This window comes from Primulina eburnea, chromosome 6 (genome assembly GCF_022965805.1).
Source record: "Primulina eburnea isolate SZY01 chromosome 6, ASM2296580v1, whole genome shotgun sequence".
Lineage (NCBI taxonomy): Eukaryota > Viridiplantae > Streptophyta > Magnoliopsida > Lamiales > Gesneriaceae > Primulina > Primulina eburnea.
Genome location: NC_133106.1, coordinates 31983621 through 31996004, shown reverse-complemented (window position 1 = coordinate 31996004; position 12384 = coordinate 31983621). Strand labels below are relative to the sequence as shown.

General features: G+C 31.8%; 1 protein-coding gene across 1 annotated transcript; it reads right to left on the bottom strand.

Moving 5' to 3' along the window:
• Nucleotides 1–1880: 1880 nt before the first annotated feature.
• LOC140835483 (uncharacterized) lies at nt 1881–2315 on the bottom strand. The gene has a single exon (XM_073200978.1). It carries the CDS (start codon nt 2313–2315, stop codon nt 1881–1883), a length of 435 nt encoding a protein of 144 aa, XP_073057079.1.
• Nucleotides 2316–12384: the final 10069 nt, after the last annotated feature.

Genomic DNA, 12384 nt, shown 5'->3' with positions numbered 1-12384 from the left:
TCAATTTTATAAATAATTCATATTTGTCTTCATTATAAATTTTTGAAACTCAACACTTGTAGATTTGATTGAAATATTTGGATGATATATTTCTATATAATTATCTTTCTTTCCTTCATACGACGATGGGTCCCGAACCGGAGAACACATTTCAAACTTAAGTCATCGACACCTAAACGATAAATTTGAACCTAGAATATCCGAGGAAAACAAAAGTTCAATATTTATTTTTTAAAGCCGCATTTTTTAAATAAAACCGAAATTTTATTTCAAGGACTTTATATTTCTAAATTTAAAATTGAAAAACTATCTAAATTTAAAAGAGTGTGGCATAAACTTGTGTGAGATGATCTCACAGATCGAATTTTGTGAGACGGATTTCTTATTTTGGTCATCCATGAGAAATTATTATTTTTTATGTTAAAAATATTACTTTATATTGTGAATATCGGTAGGGTTGACCCGTCTAACTGATAAAGTTCTTTGAGACCGTTTTACGAAAGATATACTCAAATAAAAATGTGTGAAATTCGTAATTATAATATTCGTTTTTATTGATTGACTACAAAATTTTCCATACTCGAAGCTCTGATATTCTATTTTGTGTGAATTTTATTATTAGGATAAGACACACGCACATGAAAAATATACCATCTACAGTCTTTTCATTTGGCTTTTATATATAATAAAATAAAAATTTTAAAAAGTAAAAAAGTTGAATTCCTTTCACTCTTTTTCGTGTCTTTTTTTTATTATTAAAAAAGAAAGAAAAGATTGCAATATTCGTCTTCTCTTTATAGAGCAGTGGATACTTCGGATGTAAATTCACCTTTGTAATTATTAAACAAAAATTTTAAAAAATTCCATTAAATAAAGTTGATTTCAAATCATAGGCTCCCGCTGATTAATATATTAGTTATAATATTTGAACATCACCAGCTTCCACTAATGAAAACATATAATTTAAATAAACTATTAAATAAGTCTACACAATATAATAATTTAGTAAATAACGTATAAAAAGAATTAATTTCCAAAATTGATTCTGAATTACATATTATTTGCGCCATATATCTACATATAATTAATTAAATGTAAATCTCCTAAAATATCCAATTTTCTGTGTGTTAGTGAAACATTTTTTAAAATTCATGAATATCCTCGATTTTACTTTTTTATACAAAATTTATTTATTAAAATTTAGCTAAATTTCCCCCACTTTTTAATTCAATTTTTCATCCCAAAAAAAAAAAACATCGCCTCGAATATCTACATGTCGAGTTTATCGTTAACAAACTTCATACATAACGCGTGTGCTTCGGTCTCTAGTACAATATTATGTCATATAGCAAATGAGCCGTCGCCACTTAAAGACAATGGCCAAATTCAATGTGCAAAAAATAAAATAAAGAAAGTTGGTACAATTATTCAAACTCGATGATGCAATCGAGTAGGTGTCAATTTCTAATCGAAGATTAAAGACAAAGAAGGAAAAATACAAATATATTACTCTCAATATTTATGATGACACAACTACTTGCCGTAAACTCCAAGACTTTTGATGCAATCACGATCATCGACTTAAATAATTTTTTTTTAAAATGAACTATAATAACTTTAATTCGAGAAGTCCCGAGATACAATGTTTACAAACCACGTGAGTAGATCGTCATTAACACAACTGATTGAACTATTACAAGACAAAGCTTTGCGAACTAAAATGTGAGCTATTTCAACGGTCTTATCATCGACTTAAACAATCAAATTACTACTCAACATCATAATGCATAAAAATAGAGAAAAAATTGCAAAAATTTTACAACAATTGAAGAGAATATAAAAGAATTCCCATCTCATACATGTAAAATAAACTGATTTGGTTACATGATTAATGGAAAACAAAAGAGAGAAGAAGCGAAAAGAAGAAGAAGAAGAAACACGAGGGGATTGTTTCTTGATTCTTTAATGGATAGTGATGAAGACTGGTCTTGGTGGGGTGGCTTTCTGTAGTAGAAAGGAAACCAAGGCACCATAGGCTCCGGTGGTGGTGGGGCGACACCGTAGTAGTATGGTGACGGAGGAGTGAAAGGGAAGTATCCGATTGGAGCCGGAGGAGTCGTCGAGAATGGAGGGGAGAAAGAGGCCGGAGGAGTGGTCGACACCGGTGGCGTTGTGCCCACGGTGGGATTATCTCCGGGGCCGGTGGGCGGTGGATTACAGGGATACGGGCAGACTTGAGACGTCGTGGTGATGGGATGATCGAGGATTGTGAAGAAAAGCACAAGGGAGAGTAGTTTTTGGAGCTTGGTGGCCATATTGGAAGAAATGATGGGGAGGAGTGAAAATCGACTGAGTGAAATATATTTTAAAGTGGGAATTGTTTGGTTTGGTTTGGTTTGGTTTGGTTTAGTGGATGATTTGATATAATTTTGGCTAAGAGATGATTTAGGAAGATAGTAAAGGGATTTTTCCGAGATATGATTTTTAATTAAAAAAAATTCGTGCAACTTTCTAAAATTTGAGAATTTACAATCTGAAAATAAGATTGAATTTTTTGATATAATATGACACCTCTCGTCCAAGGCAAAAACTTGTGTGAGACGGTCTCACGTGTCGTATTTGTGAGACTGATCTCTTATTTAAGTTATCCATGAAAAAATATTATTTTTTATGCTAAGAATATTATTTTTTATTGTGAATATGGGTAGGGTTGTCCCGTCTCACAGATTGAATCCGTGAGACGGTCTCACATAAGACCGACTCCTCGTCCAATTGACAAAAACTTATGTGAGACGGTCTCACGAGTCGTATTTCGTGAGACGAATCTCTTATTTGAGTCATCCATGAAAAAGTATTATTTTTTATGCTAAAAGTATTACTTTTTATTGTGAATATCGATATGGTTGACTCGTCTCACTCCGTACCAAAAAGACCTATTGCATACAATTTTGAGAATCCCCTGCTTGTCAGGACTCAAAAAGTGGCATAGTTGGTAGGGTAGCGAAGTAAAGCAATGGTATCTGTAAACCTGTTTTGAGGGTATCTAGGTGAATAAAAGGGGGCAAAATTAATATATAATAATGCAAAAAATAGTTGATAATAGCCAATTTAGACTCGAAATTATGATAGTTTTGTGAGAAATTGTTTTTTTCACTTATCTAATTTTAGGTTTTAGACTATTGATGTGGGGACCCGGACGCTAATCAAGTTTTTAATCATAATTGGGACTAATTAATCAATTAAAAACAGGATCTAAAATTTTTTTCTTTTTTAAAAATGCGGAACGTAGTGAAATCAAGACATATATACACATCAGTATATATATAATACAAGTCCTGTATCATAAACATTTATTCAAACTAGGGTTTAAAAACTAAAGTCAAGTGTTCAACCCTACATCTAGTCCAAGTCCGGTGCCACCACTCTAATCACGATCTAGCTCTTCATCTCCTCGACCCTGGACCTGTCCCACCTGTTGTCAAGTACACATACAGACAAGACAACAGCCGGATATGTCGGTGAGAATATAATCCCAGTATAAATCAATGAAACATGCAATCATATAAAACAATATAAAGCATGTAATCAGGTAACAGATATATGTATCAAAATCAGAAACATAATCAATATCAATCTGTCGACATAACTCATAATTCAGACTAGACTCAATCCTAGTCTAGGGATCCCGGTTTCCAGATGTGGTATTCCTATATCGAATTCCGTAAAGGATTGAACCATAATCTCTATTACTCGATATAACTAGTGCCCTGGTATTCCTATATCGAATTCCGTAATAGAAGAATTCCAATACCCTTTACTCGATATAACCAAATATGGTGTTCCTATATCGAATTCCGTAATAGATTCCATTACTCGATATAACCAAATATGGTGTTCCTATATCGAATTCCGTAATAGATTCCATTACTCGATATAACCAAACATCCGGTGTCCTAACCTATCCGTCATGGACTGCAGTTCTATCTTTAATATCCTATCTTGAGACATCGTGCAATGTGCCGTGGCGATACCACCACTATCCGGCACTTCTGTCACAAGATAAATCGTCTACTACCTGTCATCTAAAATCAAGAGAACAAGTATATCATCAATTCAATGCAAATATCAATGCAATAAAGTAAAGTATGTGATTTAGAGAAACCCAAGTCCAAACCGACTCAAGTCCATCTCCCAATACCACATTGACTTATACCTTTCTTCCGTCGGTGTCTGGCTCAGTCGAAGTCCTCAACTCACAGCCTGTCTGATACTGACAATACCAACAATCTCATGTCAAGATACCGTTCAAATCAATAACAATCTGATCAATCTGGATTTAATTCAAAATCAACGGTATAATGGTACAATTTCAGTATCCCCGTCAATACAACATCACCAGATAATTGTTACAATCCATAACCCATATCCAGTATAATCTGTAATCCAATCACAATTCAAATCTATCCGGTATAACTCAATATACCCTTAAAATTCATAACAATTCCATAATCAGTCCGTTTCTTAATCTGACTTCGATTATATGATGCCTAATATGTCAAGAACAACATATATGAGTTCCATTCAATTCTGACAATATCATAATTTCAAGACATGTCAAAACGTAGTAAAACTTACGTCCAGTTGTAGCCTACGTTGCTAGGAACTCGATACTGAAGTCGGATTCAAATTCTGACGGACGGATTTCTCAGAAAAGGCGTAAGGATTTTCAACACATATATTCTGACCCTTTTCTCGATTTTTCTGAAGAAACCAACGTAAAGATGTATATATATATCCTAAGCTGCATGTTGGAGAAACGTGTCACCTTTTCTTAAATCTCGGTCGGCGCTCGGGCGGTAATAATCTACCGCTCGAGCGCGGCATCCTCTGTCCAAATCCTTTCCGGATTGCACATTGGCGCTCGGGCGGTCACAATCTACCGCCCGGGCGCCACAGCCTCTGCCCGAACATTTCCTTGTTAAACATTGGCGCTCGGGCGGTCATTTTCTACCGCTCGGGCGCCAACGTTTCTGCCCAACACGTCCACAATCCATATGAAATCTCATTTCGTGTCCCGGTTAATCCTCTCGTAATCATATCTAATTATAAATCAATAATTACCGATTACTAGGATTAAATTTCCGGGCATTACAATTGAGTTTGGTTTTAGTACATTTGCTTTTAATTTTCAATTATTTTAGCCTAATTGCTGACATATAATGTTATAATTCAATGATTTTTGATGTTATGCTAACATTTTTCGATAATATGTCAGTATTTTTTAGTGCTACGTAAGTAGTTTGACCAAATAACCCCAATTAAAAGTTAGTGTTCTTAAATCATATTTTGAAAACTTAATAGACCAAAATTAAAATCGAACAAGTTAGTGGAAAAAAAATTTATTTGTTTTTTTATTTTTATATTCTAAAATTTAAAATTTTCCAATATGTAATTTGCATTCTTTCCATTTTTACTAAGTTATCATTCAATTGACGGTTTTAGTTTACTAATTTATATTTTTTCAACTTTAGTTATTTTGAGTGCTTGACATGACGTTGAAAATGATATCGTATCTTGAAAATTATTTATGTGTCCGATGTCATGCTATCATTTCGGTTAAAAATGATTAATAGTAGATTAAGATTGTGAATTGATCCATAACAAAACAAAAATTATAAATGTGTAACTTACATGCTAAAAATACATCAAATACTTGAAATAGAACATGATTTAAAACAAAGGTACATGAAATAAAAAACGAAACAATTAGATTAGGTAAACTAAAATTAGCTAGACCACCAGTAGCTTCCAAGCAATAAAAATATGAAATATTGTACTAAAATTTCAGAAGATGCTAATTTATAATATAAATTTTATAATATTTAGATAAGACTATATCTTTGTTTATTTATTTCAATTAAAATGCAAACAAATATTATTATTATAATCATTATCATCAAGCATTATATATGTTTTCGGTCTTAAATTTCGCTTCTTTGCAATTTTGATCATTTATATTGTTAAATTTCATTTTTAGTCTGTTAACTTTGGTTTTTGGCAATCTTATTCATTTTTTCAAAGTAGTGCTAACATATGTAATGTCACGTCAGCATTCGTGATGAAAATGATTAAATTACAAAAAATCGAAAGATACATGACTAAGACTTAAATTCGATGACATAGATGACAAAAATATCAAACATGTAATAAAACTTAAATACAATTTTCCCTAATAATTATTATATTTTATTAATTGAGTCAACATGTTTCGTGTGGATGTGTGGAATTTTGAAGTACTACTCTTCAAACAAGAAGCGAGACGATAATTTAATACACAAATAATTTAGCGAGTCAAATTATGTGCACCCAATAATAATAATAACAATAAAGCAACTTTTTATTATGTCGGTGAAGTGTAGATAAGTAGAAGTTGCACCGATAAAGTAGTCGATAAATTTCCTTTTTCATCCCTTCGTTTTCAAGGCCGAAACAAATCGCCCCCTCAACTTTTTTATCTTGTCAATATCATCCTTATTCCTTAAAATGACAATATGTGAAAATTATGATTAACTAACGTATCAAAATTCCATGATCTGTTAGGATCAAACACTTACTATTAAGTCAAAAACTATAATTGTCAGTCAATGTGAAATTTTATTTCCTTATACTTATGACAGCAAAAATTGCACCACTCGAGTTCGAATAAGCCGGCTGTTAGGTCCATGAGTTTGGGGGAGGTGCGTGTTTATCTGCTGGTATTGTTTTATATCACTTAGAGATTAGTCTTACTTTTTTACTATTGTTGGTCTTATCCCTAAAAGATATAATATTACTCTTTAATATCTGAAATCACTCTTATATGGCTCAGCTAAACAACCAGATTAAGCAGCGCATGTCAGCAGCATGACACACAAGAACTTTATAGGAGTCATCTATCTTAGCAGTATTCTCACTCATACACGTTTAACCCAACATTTCCCTAAAGAAGTATAGAACTATTCTTACTGGGAGACTTGAGCTCATGATCTTGATTTGATACTAATTGTTAAGATCAATCGTTTAACATTAGGCTAAAAGCTCTTGTTGTTAGCTAAAACACAACTTTATTTTCTTATACTTGTAGCAACATAGAGTGTATCTAATTTTGTGCTAATGGGTGAGGTCTTTGTCTATCTGTTGATGTTGTCTCTTATTCTTTAGATATCAGTCACACCCTTTCCCTACAGTCGATCATGTTTATAGGAGAGATAATATTACCTGTTAAGATCTGCAGTCACTTTTTTACAGCTCATCTAGCCAATCAGATCAAACACTACAACATCAACAGCTTGACACCCGATAACTTCTTGGGAGATCACTCATCCTATTACTAATTTCACTCATACACATTTAACCCAACATGATCTGTTATTTAATTTTAGGGACTTTGATTAATACAATATCATGAATAATTGATTATTTCAATTGAATATTTTAATAACTATATATTTTGCACATTATTTAGGATTTTTTAAAAAAAAAATCAATTACTCTTTTGGAATTTTAGAAATTTATTTTTCACTATGTTATGCTTGTCTTATTGCGATTTTAGTTTGTTATATAGTCAAATTACACTATAAGTCCGACATGTTTAATTTATTTATAATTTTGATATGATTTTGGTCGGAAAAATAATGTTAGAAGGAAATTTTATGATTTGACATCCGAGTTTACCATCATGTGATAAAAATTGAAGATATTTCAAAATAGAAAGAAAATTGTATTACATCACACAAAAATTATTTTCTACCATTTATTTTATAAATTACTAATTTCAATCATCAAAACCTTAAAATAATAAATAAATTGTCAAAAAAGTTGATGTTTTTGAATCCCTTTCAACGATCGCTTGACTTTCTTTGTATGTAACACAAATATTGCATACATTCTAACAACCGAAACGTCATATATATATATATATATATACTTTAGCATTTAAGCAGTAAAATCGAGCTTACTAAGTTGATTTTCGACTTCGATTTTACTGCTTAAATGCTAAAGTTTCATCTTTAAGAGTAGAAATGGGAACACATAATGCAATAATCGATAAAGAATTTTATTTTACCTTTCATACATACCTCATAATACAAATTTAAATCGTATATATCAACATGAATTAATTCTAGAGGCATCGTTCAAGAAAAATAAATGAAGCTTCGACTAACTTAGATTACAAACGCATAAAATCTTATTCACAACTGTTTTTGAGTACTCTTAGGGTGTGTTTGGTTGAGTGGATTAAATAAGGATAGATTAATAGTCAAATATTTATCGTTAAAATTTTAAGTCGTTTTAATGATCATTTTGACCCGGTTTAATATTCAATTTTATGGATAACTATTTGATTAATAAAATTAGATCTTAAACCGGATCAAAATGATTATTAAAACATCTTAAAATTGTAACGATAAATATTTGACTATTAATCTATCCTTATTTAATCCACCCAACCAAACACACCCTTAATGAAACTGATGGGTCCTGACAAATGTGTATATGGACAAATTTCAATTTTAATCAATTTTTTAATTCAATTTTTTATTTATCATCAGAAGTGCTGATATGATATTATATATGTTAGTGTCACATCAGCATAGTATTGATACCACATCAGTGTCACGTCGCCAAAATGATTGAAATTGCCAAAAATACAAAAATAAAGGATTAAAACCGAAATTTAACAATATAAATATTAAAATTATAAAAAGATAAACATACAAGACCAGAAATGTATTTTTCTCTATCATTTACTTTGAATAACCTATTTTTTACCCATCGTTTTCTAATGAGAACCATATAGTTTTGAGGATACAAAAACAACACTCAAATAAACTGTTCACATTCACTTATATTGAAGTTTTAGAAGAAAATATTTTTTTAATCACCATGTGTGTGTGTCTATATATATATATATATATATATATATATATATATATATATATATATATATATATATATATACACATTAATTCTCGTAAAACCAAACATGTCACGCCCCGGGCCCGCGCCTGCATGACTGCACAATGGGCCCCTATAGCAACTATTTCGTATTCGTCCTCGCTTTACGAAAATGATTAACCAAAGTTGCTATAGAAGTCCATTGTAAACCATTATAAATTCATTTTAAATCTTTGATTTTTTTCGATGTGGGTCTTTGATAATTTTCGATGTGGGACAAGGGTATCACAATCACCCCTCCTTCAGAACGCGACGTCCTCGTCGCGGCCTGACCCCTTGATCCACCAGCACCGAGAATCTAGAGGTGACTCCTACAGGTTCAAGAGGTGGCTCCCGTCATGTAGCACTTTGACCCGCAGGTTCAAGAGGTGACTCCCATGCACGTAGCACTTTGCCCCGCATAGCACTTATTTCTCGGTGTTCCATGACGGTGACCGGCTCTGATACAATTCTGTCACGCCCCGAGCCCGGGCATGCGCCTGCATGACTGCACAATGGGCCCCTATAGCAACTACTTCGTATTCGTCCTCGCTTTACGAAAATGATTAACCCAAGTTGCTATAGAAGTCTATTGTAAGCCATTATAAATTCATTTTAAATCTTTGATTTTTTCGATGTGGGATAAGAGTATCACAAAACCATTCTCTCAAATTATCTACCAAGTTGTATTCAATTTGTATACTCCTAGAGAGCACTAGATTAGACATGTTCCTTGATTGACATGTTTCATTTTTTAGATAATGGTGGCTCGCTCGATCTCGTGATGTTTTCGGTTTCTTTTGTGAGATCGGCGTTGACCCAATTAATATTCGAAAAATTTTAAAAAAATTATAATTTTAGTCTTCTAAATTGACATGTTTTAGGTTTTAGTCATGAAACTTGTTAATTTTTTGTTTTCATACAGTAACTTGATTTTATTTTTTTATTTTATTTTTACCAAAAAGTATTAAATCCACCAAATATTGTTTATTTGACACTGACACTTTCCTACGTGACTCATGTAACAAAAATAAAGGGAAACGATAAAATTTTTTCTACTCATTTTGAAGTATTAGGGTCGTTTCGCTTTTTTTTTTTTTCTTTTTTTATCAAATTAATTTTAATTTGAGTAGTATATGCTTTACTCTTTATATATGTCACCATATTTGATATATTTAATGATTTCAGACAAAATATGATAAAAAAAAACTTATAAGACTGCAATTTCAATTTTCTCAAAAATTAGTTTTGCAACAAGTTTTTACCATTTCATTTTGTACAATATACAAGTAACAATCAAGCATATTTTTTTAAAAAAAAATGTATATATGAAAGTTGAGTAATAGATATCAATAAGAAAATGGGGCAAGTGAAATGCATCTCCTTCATTTGCGACCGTCCAATGAAGCATATGCTGGCTTTGACATAGAATTCGTAGCAATAAATAACAAACTTTTATCGGGTCCCATCTTTCGCCAAAATCGATGTTGATCTCATCTTTTGCTACACTGACACGCACAATTAATTCAGGGATTACAATTTTGTTATCATGTATAATATATAATAGTAAATAAACGGTCTCACGGATTTTTATTTTTGAAAATTAATTATATTTATATTTTTAATACTAAATATTATTTTTGATATAAAAACAATATTATTCATAAATGACTTAAGTAAGAGACATATCTAAATGATTTATGATACATTTTCACAAGAAATTTTGTGTTTTAGAAAACAAAATTTATATATTCTAAACGGCTAATTAACATCTTCTCGATTCAATTTTTGGTCTATACGTTTACTTTTTTTTTTGCGATTTTAGTTATCTATGTTGTCGAATTTTAGTATTAGTTGACTGTATTTGTTTTTGTTTTTTCTTTCGTAATTTTTTCCTTTTTGTGAGGGGACGCTGATGTGACACCAACGCAGTGCTGATATAGAACTGATGTATATAATTTCGCATCAGCATTTTCGATGAAAAATACTAAAATTGTTAAAAAAAATTGAAATATATACGACTATGAGTGAAATTTGATGATATGCATTATCAAAATCATAAAGAGACAAACATATCAGACCAAAAATTGAAATTTTTATCATTTGTATGTATATATTGAGAAGATAATGTTGAAGAGATGCTTAGAAACACCTCAACCTAACAAATGGTGGACCCAAAGAATAAAAACCTAATTCTAATATAGAATATAGAATAAAAGAAAACAAAAATTTGAAGCGTGCCATGTGGCCAAGAAATCCCAAAAAACAACACTTTATTTTTTCTTAAGTAAATGAATTCTTTAAAATAATAATAATAATATAGGAATCTAAACTAGAAACATAGCCCACAGCTAGCAAACTCACCAGAAGGACAAATGCCCTCCTAAAAACATTGCTTTTTAATTAGACGTTAATGGTGGATGATACGTAACTTTCAATTTACGATGAATTTAATCATATAAAATTTAACTAGAAACTAAAAAAGGAAACAATAACTAAAGTGTGAAACAAAAATAATGAAAACTATCATCTATAACTCGAATAAATATTAATATTTTTAACAAAAAATGTAATATTTTTTTCTATAAATCAGATTGAGTTGAAAATCAATATCATAAAATTGATACGTGAGAATATACGATATGATTTTACGAACTAACATAAATGGGCATCTAATGGATAATGGACAGCTCCTTTTGAAAAATTAGATAGTCGAATTGAATAACAACACTAACGCTTTGAAATCTAAAGCGTAGAGATTTTTGAAATTACAATTATATTTATTCAACTTGTTCTCATTGATTAGAACATGACATCAACATTAATCAACAACATGAAGGAGAATAGGATAGGGATGGGTTATTGGAAATCATCATCAAACACTTGACCAAAATTACAACGAAAAATTATCTTTCTTTTTTTTTTTTTTGGGTTCATTTTGGTGTCCCTTAATTTTCTCCAAATAATATGAATCTTTTATCGAAGTATTGTTAATGATTCACCAGAAATCTAGTAGCTAGCAAACCCACAGCGCTGCTGATCAAGAATGGAAGCATAGCGACACGGGAGCTCCTGTCGGAACCCGAATTATCAGCGTCGACCGGATATAGATTTCCAGGTGGGCCGCTTATGTATATGTAAGGAGGATTTTGCGGGTACTGGCCACCAGGAGGAGGCGGGCAGTTACTGCTCGGCGGCGGCGGCGGCTTCTTCTTCGGCGGCGGGGGTGGCGACGGAGGAGGAGGCGACGGAGGGGGTTGGTTACATGGGTTGTCGCAAGGACAGTTTCCACACTTGTTCTCTAAATCAGGTGGGCTCTCATCAAGGATTCTTGAATTCTCGAGTCCTTTGGTTTGGACCAAAATTGTGAGAAAGATGGTGAATTGCAAGAGTTTAAGCTTAGCCATG

Coding starts and splice junctions, on each gene's coding strand:
- LOC140835483 (XM_073200978.1), bottom strand. CDS start 2,315: ATGGCCACCAAGCTCCAAAAACTACTCTCCCTTGTGCTTTTCTTCACA.